Source organism: Centruroides vittatus, unplaced genomic scaffold (assembly GCF_030686945.1).
Source record: "Centruroides vittatus isolate TY-2023 unplaced genomic scaffold, ASM3068694v2 contig_424, whole genome shotgun sequence".
Classification (NCBI taxonomy): domain Eukaryota; kingdom Metazoa; phylum Arthropoda; class Arachnida; order Scorpiones; family Buthidae; genus Centruroides; species Centruroides vittatus.
In genome coordinates, this window is record NW_027122230.1 from 915,796 (window position 1) to 936,331 (window position 20,536).

The 20,536-nt window shown below is 38.0% G+C and overlaps 2 protein-coding genes across 2 annotated transcripts; both read right to left on the reverse strand.

The window, feature by feature from the left end:
* Window positions 1-1,301: 1,301 nt before the first annotated feature.
* Window positions 1,302-15,684, reverse strand: LOC136976783 (uncharacterized). Its single transcript, XM_067272148.1, has 6 exons — window positions 15,555-15,684; window positions 15,430-15,492; window positions 14,955-15,143; window positions 6,897-6,983; window positions 1,610-1,681; window positions 1,302-1,541 (listed from the first exon to the last, which is right to left on the reverse strand). Exons 2-6 carry the CDS (start codon window positions 15,472-15,474, stop codon window positions 1,500-1,502), a joined length of 435 nt encoding a protein of 144 aa, XP_067128249.1. The 5' UTR covers window positions 15,475-15,492; window positions 15,555-15,684; the 3' UTR covers window positions 1,302-1,499.
* Window positions 15,685-19,179: 3,495 nt separating this feature from the next.
* Window positions 19,180-20,148, reverse strand: LOC136976757 (uncharacterized). The gene has a single exon (XM_067272115.1). It carries the CDS (start codon window positions 20,146-20,148, stop codon window positions 19,180-19,182), a length of 969 nt encoding a protein of 322 aa, XP_067128216.1.
* Between the last annotated feature and the right edge of the window lie 388 nt (window positions 20,149-20,536).

The window sequence follows — 20,536 nt, forward strand, 5'->3', positions numbered from 1 at the left end:
ACGTAAGCATGCTAGTTTTACCAAAAACTCTTCATTAGCAAAATTTTCGGCATACTTGTGGTCTTCATGTTTAAGAAAAATATAAATTTCCTGTCCTGTAAATTTTGACTTTTGTCACCTCTCTGCTTGGCTGTTTGTTCTTCCTTAATCAGGAGAAAGGAGTTAGATAGATGAAAGTCGGGACCAGGTGTGGAAAACTTAGGGGCAGAAGGCTCAGATTAACTATATACGAACTTCCGATTTGAATCGGAAATCACGTTACTCCGATGTAAACGAACAGCAATAGCTATTGTTTAGGTCGGACACTTGAGCGGTCTTCGCCGATCAAACGGGGTTTAAACCGACATCCATCGACCCCCTCGGCTTTTCACACAAGTATTGTATCAGTATATCACAGATCGTACCGTTTAAACTTTGTCTATGACTATATTTTAAACCACACTCGCTACATTCCGTTTTATTTAACTCATAACGAGTTGGACCACGTCGATGGTACGATAAAAAATGATAAACGTGCTATTTTACTTTTCGGATCGGGCGAAAAGGCCGATGCTGCGTATGAAAAAATCATAAGTAATCTAAAAATTTAACTTATTTTCCTTTTTAACTAATAGAAATTACGAATAAAGCATTGGCAATTTGTAACTATGACCCGAAGCCGACACAAATACGGTTCCGGCCGTTGGCGCCATTAGCCGTAGCGGCATAATTTAGAACTAACGTTTGCTCGGGGGGGTAAACGCTGGTGTGCAAAAAGGGTTTCCGCCCACCGAAACAGCCGGCGGAGATGTTCTCGCCCGTGGCGGGTAATAAAACGTACCGGACAGATTTTTCCAAACGTTTTTATTTAGGAATAATTTGAAAAGTGGTGATACAATATAGCTTAGAAAAATACAAACGGACGTTTAATCCCTTACGCTTTTCGACCATTGCGTCGGGCAGTATCCGAGATCCCATGTAATTCCACCGTCTCAGAAAAAAAGACGAACGGCCACAGATCGTTTTATTTGGCGCGTTTGCATCGGCCACAACAATCGATCTCGTCGATAGACTAACTATAACTAACTCGTCGTTTCGTTCGGTTTAAAGAATCCCGGACGATTACATCACTAACCGTTAAAATAAAAAAAGGAAAACCTATTGGCTTTTTTTCAGTAACATATCATACAAGGAGCAGTTGTTGACATAGGTTTTATGAGGGGTCATTAATAAGACCCGAAATGCATTTCCTCCATCAAAAAAACATATCAGAAACATATCCTTGTACAATATATTACTGAAAAGAAAGCCAATAGCTTTAAATTCTTTAAAATCCATAACCAGTAACAGAAAGTTTTATTAAAAGGAAAACCTGTTAATGGGTTCTTAAGGATTATTACTGTAGGGAATTTGTTTTGGATTTTTACCAATTACGACGGGTAAAGGTCGAACCGTGCGAATTGTGGGTTTCGACATTAAAAGGACGGCAGCGCACGAGTCGTCCGACTGACAATCGGACACTATTCGATTAGGTCCATAATACTTGCCGTTACGGTGATTACCTGAAATACAGAGCGACGGATTAGCTTCCGTTGGACTCTTCGGATTAACGTGACCGACGAATACTTACCTGAACAAGAAAGGAAATTGCGTTAACGGCTGCCACGGCTCCCAACCTGTGTAAAATACTCGTCGGGTCCGCCTGAAACGATAGGATTATCATCAGTTGCCCACCGGGTGTAGCTCGTTTAAAAGATTTTAATTACGAAAAGTCCCACCGATTAAATTTTAATAGTGTTATAAAGTTCCCGCCGTCTAAATATTTTATTTCGCCGCCATTTACCGGCCACCTTTTCCTTATATTTTAAAAGGCGCTGGCCGGCTCCCGCCGTGGAAAAATACGTCTCCCTGGAATAAAGCCGGGTTTAGCGAAATACGCCGACGATTCCTTTTATATTTCGGGCGGAACGAGAGTTTTTGGCGCTGGAAAAATTATTAAAGCTTTAATAATAAAAATAGAGAAGGGAATTTCAGGGCACGTGGCCGGCCCAGCCTCCGTTTTTCGTTGGCAGTTTCGTCGGCGACAAAAAATTCCGTTTTGCAAATGTGTGTGCGTGCATCTGTTCAAAAAAGCCCAGAGACGAAGCGCCGCGTACACCTTCCGCGGTACTACTGATTTTAAATAAATCTATTGAAACTATTGTGAAAAAAGCCATAAATATTGCTAAGGCCGTAACTCTGCTGCACGTGTCGTAATAGACGTTGAAGGTGGGAAATCTGCCGTACGCGCGGAAGCTAGCAAAAGTGAACACCCCATTTTAAATATTTCTTACAATTACGCCGACTGCCGCCAACGCCACGCATCTCTAAACGGACGCTCTACTATCCGCTATTCTCTGTTAACGGGAATGTCGCTAACGTAAAACAAAGGGGAGAAAATCGAGATCGTGGAAGAGTATTCAGTTAGACCAGGGGTCGCCAAACTTTTTTATCGTCGACCCCCTACAACTTTTCAAAATCTCATATCGACCCCCACCAAAAAGTTTGTGTTACAAAAAAAAAATCTCTTACTATTTTAATACATTTATTTTAATTTTACATTTTTTACATTTATTGTACATATGTTAATAATTTTTGTAACTGACAATCAATGAGACGGATAAGCTTGATAATCCTTAGCAAGATTAGCTATATTCGATTCAAAATTTGTAAGCAGGGCCGGATTTACATAAGGGCATTTGAGGCCGGTGCCCAGGGCCCCACAAAACTATGTTTAAACATAATTTTTTTTTCTATTACCGCGACAGCATAGTATTGCCTAATCATGACGGCCACAGGCAGAGAAAACCAAACCCGGGAAAAAAACCTATGACACATCGGAAAATTTCGAGAAAAAATTTACATAAGTATTTTTCAATTAAATTAAAATAATTTGTTTTCCACAATAAAATATATGTATGTTTACAATAACCTTATTTTTAAATGAAATTTACAATTTCCTTGTTGAAATCTAGTTGAAAGTACAGTATTTTGTGTAAATTTTCTAAATCATCAAATTAGCCTACTCTTAAAGGATGGCCCCCACCGTATTTGTGCCCACGAGCCTCTGATTGTTAAATCCGGCCCTGTTTGTAAGTTTTAGTCTTTTCATCAATCCCCAATAATGTTATATCGACCCCTGGGGGTCGATATCGACCACTTTGGCGACCCCTGAGTTAGACCGACTGCTCCGTTGTCGCGTGTTCTGTTAAGCTGACACCCGATCTTCTGATCTTTGTAATTATAAATTGTGAATACATGTGACTAATATTATTTTGTTTTTTATTTTGTGCAGGTTATAAGTTATAAATAAATATAAACCAACAACACTAACTCGATAACATTAAATCTAAATACCAAAATGATTTATTTACTGCGTTTTTGTTATTTCTTATTCCTGTTTTTAGGTATTAGGTATTCGGTATTCGGTGTTTTTAGGTATTAGGTATTCGGTATTTCGGTATACCGAATAGCGAAAAATAGGCCGAATACCGAATAGTAACTGAATATTCGTTGCATAACTAATCTATAATTATTCATATTTAGTTCAAATTATTTTAACTTAGAAACAGAGGGACGTTGGACAGGTTTCTGAAAGCAATTATCGTACCACTTTTAAATGCAAATTGAGATTTAATGTTAATTGTTTTTCTTACGTAAACGAAAATTATTAATTTGATTAACTATTGTTGTAACCCGCTGCTATTTTAAGGAACGAAAATACCGTTTCATTTAATTTATAAAAAATATAGACAGAAAGAATTGGTTAAATGGCAAGTAATATGACGATAGAATGTTTACAGACACGACTTTAAATCATGTGATTTTTCCGCGAAAATTTAATTATAGGTTCGAATGTGCCGTCTAAGCCAGGCCTGGCCAACCCGCTGGCCGCGGGCCGCATGCGGCCCGTCATGTTAAATTGTGTGGCCCGCTAAGCGATATTATATATCTATTAAAACTTTCGTTTTCCGTGTGTGTATACCAAAACAATTAAATAAATGAAAATTTGCGTCTGTCATTGTTATAATGCGCAAGTGCGAGTACGAACTCTTGGTATAACAATAAAATCTTATTCATTTTGTATTTGTTTTACTTTTTTAAAAGCATGTTTGCCTAAATTGTGGCCCACCGTAATGTTACACGTGATCAAAGTGGCCCGTGAAACAATTTGGGTTGGCCGGACCTGGTCTAAGCGAATAATCGCGATAGCATCGTTCTATCGATTTCATAGTCGCCTAGACCAGTGGTGCGCAAGCTATTTTCATTTCCGACCCTCATTTTATGTAAAACTTTGTCGTGATCCCTGGATAGACGGTAAACTTGTTTTAAATAGTCAACGTAGTTAAAGTGAATTCTTTCTGGAATTTGCGCTTACGTTTCTTCCTTATTAGAGGTTTGAAAAAAACACAAAGTTTACTGATACCTGATACTTGTTGAATAAAAGCCTTATATTTTTTATTGTGAAATAAATTTCTTTGAATTTGGCGACCCGAAAAATTTTCTCGCGACCCCTCTGGGGGTCGCGACCCACGGTTTGCGCACCACTGGTTTAGACCAATGCTATTCGGTAGTATCGAAATTACATGACTATCGTTCACTACGTTCTACTATCTGACTATTCGTCACTACGCTCAATCAAAACCATATAACTATTTAGGGTGGAATTTAAAATATTTGTAGTCGTATTCCGTCGCCCTAAGGACGGTAGAAAAAGTTTTAAACGTTAAATAGCCCACGTTACCAGATTTATTTTTTAAACGTTTATCCTCCATTATTTTCTACCGTAATAACAGGACGATGCGGAAAGAAAAATGTTATGTGCAGTTATGTAAGACCCTTTCTTTCGTTTTCGTTATTTAAGCATCGATAACCGTTTAAAATAGATTTTTTAAAATAACAATCGGATTGCTTATACGTCTACCTTGCAGGAAAATTAAATTCTACGTAACTTAAGAATTATTAAGGCCAAGGAAATACGAAAGTAGTTAGAGAGAGAAAATTTTAATCGTGCCGGATATCTTCACCGTTTCAATTATAGCACGACGAATGTTCGAAAGGAATGGCAATGTACCCGATCCGTAGTTTTATCGATTATTTTATTATTTAAAATAACAGTTATTGGAGAAATTGACCTGGAAACCGTTTACATAAATTCTAATGAAAAAAATAATTGGGACTCGCCCAAGAAATTTCAGTCGGTGTTTTCGCAATTATCATTCACCTTTTCGACTTCGGACAGGCGAGACAACCGTTACATAAATACAGTGTTTGTAGAAGAAATTGTAAGAGAAACCGAGAAAATATCGGTCGGTATTATTACTTTTGTAGAAAAAAATATTTGCGATTCGAATGCTTAGAAATCTGCCGCCAATAAAAATGCAACGAAGCGACGTTTTTATCGTACTAAACGGGAGGCTACGAAAAGGTCAAACAACCGAGAAAAACGTAATCTCGGGTAATCACTCGAACTCCGGTTCTCCATTCCACGCCAATCGAACGCAATCGACAACGTACGTAGCCAAATTAAATATCGTAGTTTAATTAATCATTTATCAATAAATCCCACACTTTCCTTTGCGAAAAATAATATCGACGTAACCAGAGCAATTAGTTTCCCATTTCGTCGGCCTTAATTCCTAGGCGAAATTTAATTTTTACGCCAGGCGAGCCCGTAAGCTTTCCGATTGTTATTTAAAACAAAAGAAATCTATCGATAAACAGAATATTAAAATATTGCATAAAGAAGCGGACACTTATAAAAGATTTATAGAACATTTTCAAATGATAAAACAAAAAAATAATATAAATTTAAATAATGGTATGTTAGTTAATACAAATTGAGGTGACGTAGTACTTTAAATTGGGCTAATTGCAATAATAAAATGTAATAAAAATTCTGGGATTCTTTGTCAGTGGCATCCATCGTGGTTTAGTGTAAACTACGAACCGGCGCACCTTATGTTCGTACGGCAAGATTTTTTCCACAAGATGGGCGCTTATGGGTGGCAACGTTCGTACCGTTACAAAAAGATGTTATTTATGGAGATTCTACTATTTTTTAGACTTGATAAACACTAATGTTGTGTGTTTTTTCTTCAAAGACACTTGGCAAGTTTTCTATCAGATATCTTTATTCATTCTCGTTGATATCGATAAAGATATCTGATAGAAAACTTGCCAAGTGTCTTTGAAGAAAAAACACACAACATTAGTGTTTATCAAGTCTAAATTATAGAACAAGACACGGTTTCAAAAAACAAATCTACTATTTTTGTTATATAAAGATAGGTAAAGTTTGGGCGTTGGTTTTCATTTACGTAATTTACCGAAGAGGAGCTAAAGCTCGAAATGCATCTACATTAAGAGTGGTAATAAAATATTTTGGATGCTATCGTCGTCTGATCGGTCTTTGTCGGTAAGAAAAATTGTGGCAGTCGACACAGGAGAGAGAAAAATACACTTTTAGTTTTCTAAATTTACGTCGTACTTCCGGTTTAATTAAAAGAAATGGATTTTAAACGGCTTCGGAGGTTAGAAGAAGGAAAAAGAAAGAAAGGTTCCGACGTGGCCGTACTACGTAACATTTATCTTTGCGCCCTCGCTGCCAAACAAACTTAGGTTAGAAAACAGCCAGGAAAAGAGTTTTTAAAAAAATAAATCCGGCAACCACCGATATTTAACATTTTAAAAAAGTACCCCACCGTCCTTAGGACCAATTCTAATACGTTAAATCTCGTCTAAATTATTACCTGGCTTGGACTTAACGTGGCAATTTGACGTTTCGCGGTTTCCAATTCCACGCCGGACAGGAAAAGCGGAAATCGATGGGCGTGGCGCTGATTAATAATCGGGCCGCGTAAAATTACGATTCTTACCTCCCGATTGAAATGCTGAATGTGTTGGACGGCTATGATCAAGGCTGCAAGAGACAGGGCGGCGGTGGGGATCAGGTAGAAGCAAACCTGCATAGGAAGAAATATAATTATCGGATGTGGACCTGGGATAAAAGGTTTACGCGATTATTTAGCTTAAAGTCGTTAAGACCATACGCAAATTACGCAGAGAATACCCGGGTGCGTTTCTGTGGTAAAAGTACGCGACGTTTCGAGGTACCAGTATCTCGGCTTTCGACTCCGTAGTCGAACTGGACGGTGCCAGAGTGCCGTGGCCACCAGGCTAAAGCGACTCTGGCTAAAGCCCACCTTAATTCGCAGGCTCTGGTAAACGTTGGCGTTCTTGGAAAATTCCCGGTGGCCGCCGACTCCAAAAATTTCAATGCAATAAGAATTTCATGTTCTTCGGTGGAACTTCGGAGCCGCGGAAGTAGAACCAAGCCAATGGCATTCGGATGCCATCGATAGTCATACCCACCGATACTTACCGACGCTCTCGAGAAAAACGTCGATAATACATATTGATGCTAGGAGAAATGGATACGATTTACAATCCATTTCTAACTAATAAAGTGGACGGCAAACCGTCGATTTATTTAACAAACAAACTACAATTCCATGAAAAATTATTATTTTTTAAATATTAAATAGAATATACGTTTTCTGGCTTTAATCGGCTTCTCTTCTCGTCGAGAAAGCTTTCTCGGGACGACGGAAGAACCGCCAATACGACCGTATTTGTAACAAATTGTTTTCGGATTATCGAAATAAGGATATCTACCGTTATCCACCCGAAATTGAAGCCGGCCGGCATCCGGAGGCTCGATATATCGCCGAAACGCAATAATTGCATCCGCGATGAGTAATTTGTATTTGGTAAATGTCTACTCTTAAATCCACATATCGGTTGTTACAAATACAGTTTCACTTTCATCGATCATAATTTTCAGGTTTTTTACACACTTCATATAAAATGGGTACGAGTATTTACCGGTATATTTTGGTGAGGATAGTTTATATTTTGGTTCAAATTCTTGTAAAAATTGCACCACAAATTCCTTATCCCGAACAACAGAATACGGTCGTGAATCGCATGCAATGAATACTGCAATGGTTTATTTACATTAGTTACCATTTTGCCATTGATCTCGATCACTGGTGAAATGTTGACTTACTTTTTCTTGTTTGTTAGCGGCCACTTTGATTACGCGTTTTCTAAATCTCGAGCTATTTTTAGATGTTGAAGCCGCGTGGTAATTATTGCTAATAAAATTTTTTTCTACATTCAATAGAATGTAAACGTTTTATACAAACCCTCGAATTTGACCCATTTCTTGATATTTTGTACACCTTCTTACATAAAATACATTTCGCAAGTTGTTTTCCTTTCTCGTCAGTTTGGAAATATTCCCAAATATTGGTTGTTTTTTTTTCTGATTATTTTTTCTGACATTCTATAATTAAAGATAACAGAAATATTGTTTTCCTCGAGATGCTTTTTTAATTTACTAGTCCAATTGTAATTGCACAAGTTTTTATCGGTACCGATAAGCGTAACTACTGTATAAAATAAAAGGCATCGATATTTTTATAAGGACTAAAAACTGAAGTTAAGTTTGTTTTATCGGTATTGTGTGCTACACGGCCGACGGTTAAACTTAGAGTAAATGGTGTTTTGCTCAAAGGTAATACAGTGAAACCTGGTTAACTCGAATCGGTCGCAGAAAAAGTTCGTACTCGGAGTTAAACAGTTTCGAGTTACGGAGATTGGGCTAAAAATCAAGATTTCGTGCATGAGTTTATCGATGACTCGTAACAATATATCCATAAGACACTTTCCTAGGTCTTGTTGCGTAGAATCGTTGCGTCGACGTAAACCTCTCGGTGTCGTCCAGAAACTTGAAAACCCTTAATTAATCCAATGGGTAAATAAGCTACCAGAAATGCTTTCTCCAACGGTTTATCCGTTCATTCCTAAGTGTTTAGTAAGAAATTTTAATTACGATATTTCGCGCCTACAATCCATCTGTTTTTCATTTTTTATCGTAAACTTACCACTCTTTACTATTTTTATATTTTAAAATTTTGCTGCAAAGATTACAATTTTACATAGAATCGGACTACTATGGTTTTTTACAATTAATCTGTCAAAAATTCATTTATTTATTACGTCAGCTAGTCGGAGAAATCTGTCGGCCATTAAATAAAACAATTTTAAAAAGTTGGAAAAACAGATCGGAATGGCAATTATGGTATTCTCCACAGAACATGTACTGTACACAAAAGAGATTTTATGTGAAATTGGGACAAAAGTTTCGCGCATGATGGAATAATAATTGACCATTAAACATTGTTAGTTTTGAGAAAACGAAAATAAAAAATATAATATTCTCATAATTTCTCAACAAACTGTATTATTATTTTTCGTTTTGAAGTAAAATTTTCGACAGTACGTCGCCCGGTCCTTTTTTTCTATTACACTAAAATTAAAATTAATATTTTTACTTTATTTAAGGTACTGACTGTACTTGTCATTTTACTTTCTCTCCAGGCTCGGCGCCACGGCCCATCGCAAAGTGCCTCCCACTACCGATTATTTCCGATAATCGACGTAATACGAATAAGGCGTTTCCGGTACCTCCAGAACGATAGAATAGGAATTAAAGTTAACTAAATACAGACGATTTACAAATCATTTGTTAAAAATCTACGGCGCAGACGGGTATAAAACTACGTAATTTTGGCGCAGGAGAAGAATAAAGTCGGAAAATGCGGTGGAAATTCGAATAATACGAAAAACGAATAGAACCGGGAAGAAGTCGACTCGACAACCATGATAAAAATCCGGCAACTGCTTAAAATCGCGCGTGGCGCTATCGCCTCCAGACTTTGTTGAAAATGTTTATAGTATTATTTTAAAATGGCAAAAAGCTTAGTTTTCGGAGTAGAGAAGAGTTTTATGACAAATTTTAAATGTTAATAACCCGTAAAATCTTCGTTAAATCCGACGGGCCTTCCCGTTCGTCTCCTCCTCCCTCGATCCGTAACCGGGAAAATTTCGGAAATTTTCGACAAAAGACACGGGAGTTATTAAGTCGGAAAGTGGGTGAAGAAAATGAGGCGCCTCCCCCGCAGACGGCTCGACGCCCGTACACAGAGAAAACGGAGGATTTTTTTCATTTCTTGACGATTCGAGGCCGCCTCTCTAAAAATGTAAATCTCGAGGAGTGATTTTCACACCCACGGCAACTTTTTCCCTCCGTCACCCTTAAAAATATCAGTTTTTCGTGGGACCGTCCGTCGGACAAAACAAAGCAATTTGGGAATCTCGGGCCAATTTTTCAGACGTTAATTGGAAGAGTGCGCTCTCTGTACATGGTTCTTGGTCAATTTGTCAGAGGACGTTTTAGTTTGCGCCCGCGATTTGTATTTGCAGCGGTGATTACTCGATTACCGAGTCTTTAACGCCGTAATGGCGCACGGTTACTATTATTTAGACCTGTGGTAACGGAGGGCTTGGAAGAAAGAGGACCGTCGGCAGCGAAAGAAGGAAAGTGTCGGCCGAGACGGTTAATGGATCGAGTGGTAAAAATGAGCTGCGCCGTAGCCGTTAAAAAAAAAGAAAATTTGCGAAAATCAATACTTTGTGCCAAAGTAGCCGGGCTCCAAAATTAAGAAGTAAGACGCCGTCTCCAGCACTTATTATTACGGACTCCGCCACAGCCAAATCATCCCAACGTCGTAAGCGTGCATTTGCGGCGTTGGGGTTGGTACCGGGACGGAGGCTAGACCAACGAAACGAAGCCAATGTATTTAGAAGACGGAAACAATTTCGAAAAGTAAGTAGGCCGTTTTTGCCTTCGTTATTCTCCAAAAGTTGGCATAAAAATTAAATGGGCCGGCGCCTCCCAAAGTGAAAATCGTCCTTACCGCTACTCGAATCGTTCGTTCTCGTCTTCGTTTTTGCGGTGCGAAAAACCACTTTGCCCAAAGTTCCTATTAACGAGGTCACCGAACGTCACGATAGTCGAGCGCTAAAGGGAAATTTGCAGGCTTTTCTTCCACCAAAGTTCCGACGTGGGAAGTGATTGAAATTTGCGTATTGTCGTAAGAAAATCAAGTAAAAAGGGATCTAATGTAGAAACTCGTTTATTAGCGAGGTTGAGGCCGAAGTTTTAAACGCAAAAACGTGTACGTCGGACGTTCAGCGCCGCTTTCCTGTAAGCCTAGAAGTTTGACAATGGCGTTTGGAAAGTCAGTGAAATCATGTTCCACGTTCCAAACGCCATTGTCAAACTTCTAGGCTTACAGGAAAGCGGCGCTGAACATTCCGACGTACACGTTTTTGCGTTTAAAACTTCGGCCCCAACCTCGCTATTAATTACGTAGGTGACTGCGAAGGCCGTGCCAATGTCGTAATTAATGTTCGGATACTATCCATGTTTTAAAAATATCGTCCCTATCGTTAGCCCAATTTTCTATCGTACTTTTCGCGCCAAGCTAATATTATTATCGTATTTTAAATTAGAATTCGATGCACATGCGGGAAAGACGCTATTTTTGATACGCGCCGCATACGTCGAATCTAAATAAAATTAATAAAAACTGCGCTAATCGACATCGACGTAATATAAATGGCATCCGAAAATTCGTGTTTAAATATGTTGTCAAATTAAATGACAAATATTTATTATTTATTATTATAATATTATATTGCATTTGTACACATTTTAATACACGAAATACAGCCAAAAAGCAAAAATAAAAGGTTTTATTTTGGGGATTAATCCATTTTTTATCGTTCTTATGGTAAAATTTGTTGGGGTTATAAAGCAAATAGTTTTTCGAACAACTTTTAGGAATGAATTATACTCGAAAACCGAAGTTTGACCGTACTATTATTAGAGAGGTTGCGGCGGAAGTTCAAACGTTAAACTTGTACGGCAAGCAGAAGTACACGTTTGACATTTGAACTCCAAGTGAAACACGTTGTGCCACACGTTCAGTCGCGCACCGACTCATGGGATATTGTTGAAAAATGGCGGAACACGTTTAACAATGACGAATGTTAATAGCGAAGGTAAACAAACAAACAAACAAACAAATAAACAAACTTTTGGGCAGACTCGTCTTCAAATTTGTTAGTAAATAAACAAATTAAACTATTCTAAAGTATTTATAGGATGTTTAATAACACTAAATAATTATTTTTAATAAGAGTCGTGTCTCCTACCGTACGATAGGACTACCTAATACTTTTGTTGAAGGAAGTAGTGGCTTATGTATATCCAAAAGCACCTCGGGAAATTATTTTTAGAAAATTTACAAACCTATTACGCTGTTGATGGTAGAAGATGCTGTGAAAAAGCAAACCTAGTTCTACAGAATTATGATAAACTATTATGAACAGAAATATATGTAAATTCTATAGCACCTCACATCACTTGCAAAAAATTTGAATAATTAAATAATTTCTGGATTAAAATCGTCTGTTTCTTTACAATATTATTCATAAATGCTTAAATAATCACTATTTTAATGAAATACGTCATAATTTTAACCCCAAACACAAAAAAAACGAAGACGTTTAAGCCGAACTTCTACTCGCCATGCTAGACGTAGAAAACGTCATTGTCAACCTTCTACAATTTCCAGATGGCGGCGCTCGACATCCGACGTTCATGTTTTGGGCTGAAAACGTCAGACGCAACCTCTCTATTATTTTCTGCGTTTAAAGATTATATACCGAGAGATTAAAATGTGACGTCATTTTCCATTTAGCGAAAAAGAAATCTCTGTAGATTTAACTTTTTTGTGTGGTTAAAATTTCTTTCCTTCATATTCATTTTCAGATATTTTCGCTGGTGATTACGGACTCTGTCAGAAGCCAATAAGTTTCAGACGTTACTGCTCGTGGACGAAGAACACGAGTCCGATACGAAAATAGTCTTTTTCTTTTCAATCGTTAGTATTTCGAAAATTGGAGATATTGTACTGAGATCGGAGAGAAACAGTTTGGCTTTATGCGGGGAAGGGGTACGACTGATGCTATCTTTGCTTTAATACAGCTGATGGAAAGGCACAGGGAAATGCAGGAAGATTTGCACATGGTGTTCATAGATCTGGAAAAGGCGTACGATAAGAGATATCTCTTGCCTTGGTACGAAAAGGCGTAACAAGGCAAGAGATATGGAGATGTTTGAGGGAAAAGAATGTTCTAGAAAAATATGTTAGACTCGTCAAGGAAATATACGAAAGAGCAAAGACTCGAGTTAAGAGTAGTGTGGGCACTAAAGAAGGGTTCTCTGTTAATGTTGGTTTATATCAGGAATCGGCCCTTAGCCCTTATCTGTTTGACCTGATAATGGACGTGTTAGTTTGTGACGCGAAGTATGGTGCTCCGTGGAATATGCTGTTTGCAGATGATATTGTGCTTTGTGAACCTTTCTAAACCAAGGCTGATCAGAAACTGGAAGAGTGGAGGAAAGTTTTGGAAGAAAGAGGCATGCGGATTAACAGAATTAAAACAGCTTATATGAATGGAAGGGACGAGTGCAATATTAAAATCCAAAATGTGCCGCTTCCTGTGGTTACAAGTTTTAAGTATGTGAGGGGTGTCGAGAGGGGGAGGATTGAACTCTGACGTTCAACATAGAATTCAATGCGGATGGATGAACTGGAAGAAGCTGAGCGGTGTGTTATGTGACAAGAAAGTTAGCTGCAAACTGAAAAGTAAACCGAATAAATCGGTTATTAAACCCCGATTTGTACAATAAAAGAAAGAAAAAAGAATAAAAGAATAAAAAAAGCCCCAAGAAAGAAAGATGGAGGTGGCGGAGATGAGAATGTTGAGATGGATGTGTGGATATGTGATGGATAGAATAATGAATGAGTTTATTAGAGATTCTGTTGAGGTGGGTCCCTTGAGCAGGAAGATGTAATAATGCAGGTTGAGGTGATTTGGCCACGTAGAGCGAAGTAGTGAAGATTATGTTGGAAAGAGGGTCGGAAAACTGGCAGTGAAAGAAAGGAAGATGAGAGGAAGACCAAGGTTGGTTGGAAAGATAAGGTAGAGGAAGACTTGAATCAGAGGGGACTTAAGAGAGAAGACGTCCTTGATAGGAAGAAATAAAGGAAACATATTAGAGATGGAAGACCCCATATAAACATGGAAAAAGGCGAAGATCAAGAAGTATTACGAACAATTTCCTCACGCCCTCGTATTTGTTACACTTCAAATATAACGATATCGTCATATCTGAAAATTAATACGAAGAAATAAAAATTTTATTTAATGCCAAAAAAAGTTAAATCTACAAATATTTTTTCCTGCTAAACAGATAATGACGACACAATTTTTAATCTTTTGTTTTATAAGCTTTACACGCCAGGAATAATAATTGCAATAACGATACGGTAAAATAATAAAATAATTATGTTACACGTTAAAAAAAAACTAAAGTTGCTAAAGTTCAAACCCATATCCTGTAGCCTACTGCACTGCACTTGACACACTGAGTTGTTATCGTTCTTTAGGGAAGTGGAACTCGTAGACGTTTGAGCTAAATACTCAATTTTCGTGACACCGGAGAACTGGATGCCATTGTTGGAGAAGGAACCGTTTGTGTTTAGGGCTAGGTGATGGCCAAATTTCGTTCGAATCGGAGACTCGAACGTGTGGCCCTGTCCTTAGCGGGTGTATTGGAAAACCAGTCGATAATCATGGAAACGGAAATTAACGACCGATCAGAGTGTTAAAATTTCGGACGACTCGGTCTCCGTACCATGAGAATGCGATTAAGATAGAGAGACGCCAAATTTCGATGCTCGATTGCTTTCGAATACTCCCGCATTTAGTCGGAGTGGCCTTGGATTAATTGGGATTAAACCTAATGATAACAATTTTCAAGTATTTAAAAGTGATTTTAGGGCCTACTATAAAAAAATAAAACCGAACATTTACCTGCCGCACTTTAAAAATAAAAGTGAAAAATAATTCGTTACCGCGCGGTTTATTTACCAGAAGATTTAGGAACTTACGCATGCCAGAGGAAGTTTCTCTTCGGTGGAGACGAAGAAAGAAGCTATTCCTAGTACAGTCAGCAAGACTCCCGCTGCTACACCCAGATCTGCAGAAAAACCGTTAACTCTGCCCGAATTGAAGGTACCGTTAGGAACGGGAATGACGATAGTGCACACGCAGAGAACAGTGACGACCACTCCCACGCCCTGAAATATAATAAGCTTTGTATTACAAACAATGGTAATATAAACGTGTAATTAAAGGCTTAAAATGTCGAAAATAGTTTAGCTATTTAAAAATATTTGTAGGCGTCGGTACACTTTATTCGTTTTAATTGTTTTGAAAAATTAAAGTTTAACGAAAAAATTAGTAAAATTTACGCATAAATTATGAATGCTTAATATAATTTTATGGAGAAGTAAAAATGTTTTTAAAAATTTATGCAATTTGTCGTTCGGTTATAATTATAAACAATAAGATAACGGTAATTACCCCGAGTACGGAGATGGACCATCTGATAAAACGCTTTTTATCCATAATATCTGTCGGAATAAACTGACTATATGTACTTTGCTTATTTTATTCGACTTGGCCAGTTTAAATAAATAAAAATTTACCTTTACCGGCTTTGATATTTATTCGTCTCTACCAATATAACGTGCGACAGCTTTCGCTTCGCGTCGGAGTAACTCCCACCTGCGCTACTTTTCGACAAAACCACGGTTAAAGTAATGCTGTGCCACGTATGTTTACGCGGCCAACCCCCCCCCCCAATTCGTCCCGTTTACCTGTACGCTAATTATAATACTATTCCGCATCGACTCGTTTATCCGTGACAAATCATTTTTACATCGTCGACCGTCGAGTAGGCTACGACTTTACCAAACTAAATGTTGTTTCACTTATTCGATAATAACTATTGCAATTTTCCCGTAGTACAGTCAGTTACCATTAATTAATAAATTGTTGTCTAAGTTCGAGTTACGCGTTACTTCTTTTTAATCGACGACGATGAAATTTGTAAGTACGTAGTTCGAGGTCGGGGAAGGACGATCAGAGCCGATAAAAATATTTTCCTATTAATTTTTATTTATAAGTGGATAAAATAAATATGATATTTACAAAATATAGAATTGGGATCGTTCGAAGTGTTTAAAGTAAATATAGGCCTATTAAGTAGCATTTTACGTACATACGTAAGATGGTCGCATCAAACTCGGCAGGTTAAACACCAAGGCCCACTAAAGAAGAAAAGCATAAAAGTTCGTATATATTTTCTATCTTTGAAAATTAAATCGATACGAAACGAAATAAAGACAATTATTAAAGTGCTAATCGAATGTATTTTTTTTTTTTTTTTCGTTAACATATTTTAAATGATGACAACCAGGTGACAAAGCATATTGTTATTCTTGTAAATCGGTATATAACGACTAGGCCGACGAATATAAAAATGTGCTTAAACACGATTATTTACATTTCCGAGAATTTTCTAAATTGCGCATAACTCTCCACAAGGGAAGTTTATGGGTGCCGCAAATATTGAAATTAAGTATCCAGGGAAATGAATTCGTTTCCTGTGGATACTTAATTTACTTAACCCGAAATCCGTCAGAATCCGTCTTACTAATAAAATCTAGTTCTAATGTAGGATGTTTGTTGTAAATAGTTATTTCTTACTCTGCCGTTGGTAAAATCTAGTAATTATCGATTAAAGCTACTGTTGAAAAATTTACAGCTTTTGCCAGGAGAAACTAGTTCTTACCGAGATAGATGGGTTCGAAATGTTTGGACCAGTTTCGATCGGTTCGGAGTTGTCATAATAACTGTTTCATCTTTCGACATAGACATTCGGTAGTCGTAAGTAGACTTAGGAAATCAGTTCTGATTCTGCAACTGGAACTGTCTGTTGGAACTGTTCCGATGGAACCGTTATTTCCGTCCGAATTGCTTAGTCCGTTTCACTAGACGGGTCGTTCCTCGTCGATTTTACATATAGAATGTTTGTGTCTGTCTGTTCTTAGCTTTTCGGCCAAATTATTATTATTATTTTTTAAACTGGAGGAAAATATAGACTACCATGAAATCTGGACTCCCTACTCCTCCCCTTTCGTCCCCCATTATTAACTTTTATATCCTTTGTCCGATCTGCACCAAAGTATTCGTACAAATTCTCCGGGACTCTGAGGGAATTATAGACTTTCACACTCCACACACCCTACTCTTCACTCGATTCCGATTTCCTAGACACTTTGTAAAAAACACGACAACGGTTGGCTAAAATAACCAAACTTACAATATCGTTTTCTTTTTAATGTTTATCCTTTTCACGTTGTTATTCACCTTATCACCAATATGCTGCATATACTGAGGATAAGGTGTATAATAACGAGAAATTATTTATTGTGACTTGGTCACAATGCCGGGTTGCAATTTTTAATCATATTTTTCGTTTATTTAATTTAAAATATATGCTCTCCTCCTCAAATTAATAGTGTCTTGTCCCCATATGTCATACTTTTCCTTTAACAATAGTGTCATGCTGGTCATCTAGTAACTGCTTTCGGGAAAATAGCAGTTTAAATTGAAATAACTTGACTTCCAGCTTGCATAGGAAGTTCATGTATAGTTAATAGGGACTTCCTGCCCCTAAGGTTTGCATATCTGGTCTCAGCTCTCACCTATTTAATTCCGTTCTCGAGATGAAGGAAAGACGAATGGTCGAACGATAATGGGGAATTTATAGGTCTACAATTTTTTCAAATTGCAGCCCATGAAAGAGAACAATTTCTCATTGTCGGGTTTTGAATGGATAGAAAAAAAATCTAGCAACGAGTTTCACAATTTCCCGGCCAATATGAGAATTTATTTTAAATCTTTTTATATTATCAATCAATTATTATAAGATAGCAAAAAACTTACTTTTGAGGGTAAAGATGAGTTTTATTTTTAAAAAATTATAAATGCGAATAACGAATAAAATCTTATTAAGTGCGATCCCACTCTAGATATGATACATGACCTGCCTCTATCTCCCCGTCCCTTGATATTTAACCTTTAAACACCAAAATTTAATAGCACGGATGCCCTTTATATACAAGCTACCGTACCAAATTTAGTTTCTTCATCATTATCCCAAGTTAAAAGTTAATAAAGTTATTGATTCTCTAAAAGTTACCACCTTCGGCCGAGATCATACTCCAGTATTCTATAAAAAGTTCAAATTTACATCGGCAGTCATTCTCTTCTCCAAAATAGTTCTAGCTTTTCCCTAAACAGTAGTTCGCTTCTTCCATCGTCGCTATTCCAAAAACGAAAACATTTTTCGTCCAATCACTATTTTTTATGCTATGTTAAAAATTTGCATCTTTCATAACATACTCCTATTTCTTCAAAACTTTTCCCAATTCAACACTGTAGCATCTGTTTCCATCAACTACTACTGATCCAGAAATCATTTCTTTAATCCTCCGATATATCCAATGTAAACGTCCAGTTTTTTTTATATACATATATATCTCTTAGGCTTTCGTCTCTGTTCTCTCCAATTTACTACTATCCTTACAACAAGAACAATTCGCTTTGTTTGTTTGTTTCTTTACAGTTTTCTCAGATAAATTAGGCGTGTTTATTTACCCATAAATACGTACTTTGACTATTACGTATTTAAATTGAATAAATTAATCTACTGTAATCATAAAAACAACAATTTAGGTTTAAAACAAATTTTATTTTAATTTATTAGTTTGCATTAATACGAAAATTCATAAAACAAAACTTACAACAAAAATTATATAATGAATTTTTTTAAAATGAAGACATACTTAAAAATATTGGAAAATAATTAATACAAATAATTTAATTAAAAATGAAAAATTAACTTGTAAGATAATAAATCTCAAGCTTCCTGAGCTTCTTCTCGAATTCTCCTTCTCCATTTCATCTATTCTTTCTCCGGTACTGTTGACTTCCACGAGAAGTCAAGGGAGCGAAACTGGGCATAAAGAAATGAAGACGACGAAATGGTGCCATGTTTACTGCCAATTTTCGTAAATCTGCATTTAATTGACCCGGGAATCTCAAGCAAGTAGTAACGCCGGACATAGTATCTGATACTAAATGATTCAGGTCGCCGTAAGTCGGTGTGGTTAATTTTAGAGTCTTCTTCTTCTTCTTCTTTGTTCCAGTTTATATGGAGATTTTAGCCTGTTGGCCTTTTCTCCGATGTACACCGCTTGACGATTATACGAAGCGGTTGGAACGATATATGAAACGTTCTAAAGCTTCCACGTGCTGACGAAGAGGAAGGTCGACGTGAGCCCAGTAAATTGGAGTGAGGGTTTGGACTAATGTTAAATCTATTGATAAAGTGCGACCGAGGTCTTGACGGGCCTCCTTGTATTTTGGACAAGTAATCCAAAAATGGCGGGATGTTTCCGGAGCGCCACAGTTTGGGCAGTCGGGAGAGACACAAAGACCTCTGGAAAAGAGAAACCCATTTAGCGGGGCTGTATCGGTTCGAAGGCGGGCCAAGAGAGTTTCGGCGTAGCGAGACGAGGCGTACGAATATGGCCAGGGAGCAAAAGGCCGGAGGTGATCCCGACCTTTTTGTCTAAGACTAGTAGACCAGGAATCAATGTAGGTGTTGATAATAATATCGCGTGTGGCCCGGATTAGATCGCGTGCCATGAGGGGCTGCCTCCAGGAGCCGGATGGATTGTCTTTTCTTGCCGCCTTGTCTGCTGCTTCATTGATTTGAATGCCGACATGTCCCGGGATCCACCCGATCTCGACTGCCTGGGGGTGCAGACTGATTTCGGCTGCTAAGTCAATTATTATTGCTGGGGATGAAAAATTAACATTACCCACCGCCTGTATGACAGATTTGCTGTCTGAGAGAATGACAGTCGGATTGTCGAAGCTGGAGCTGATTTGCAATGCTCGTTTTATTCCTAGAGCCTCTGCGCCAAATACGCTACAGTGCTCATGAAGGAGCCAAGTTTCCCGGAGTTCGTGAGCCGGGAAAACTATTCCTATCGCCGTACGGGCACTGGATTTGGAGGCATCTGCCCCCAGGAGGCATTTGCCCTGCCAGGACGACTCCAGAAGCTCCTGAAAACGAGCACAATTGACCTCCGGAGGGTCAGTGGTAGAAAATGATAACTCGTCGAGGCGAAGATGAGGAAGAATGCTAACTGTGCTCGGTGCCATATGCGTTTGCCGATAGAGGCGAGTCATTGGCAGACCCTCTCGGCGGAGATGGGATAAAACCCGGGAAACGTATGGACGCTGGTACAGGCGCCAATGATAATATTCCAAACAGGATGCCGTGAGAAAAATTGAGTGAAGGGGGCTAAACGGACCTCTGGAAATTTGAACGATAGCGTGGGACATCGCTCTTTGGCGTATTTTTGTCTGTAATGGGATGTAGCCTGTTTCAGCATAAAGCGAGATAAGGGGGTAGACTTAGGAACACCCAACGCCGTGCGAAGAGCGGTGTGTATTGGTTTTTCAATACGACTAATCGTGGTAGGAGGAGCGCCATCAAGAATAGGAGCGCCGAAGGTTGCCATAGGACTTAGAACCGTGTATACTAGAC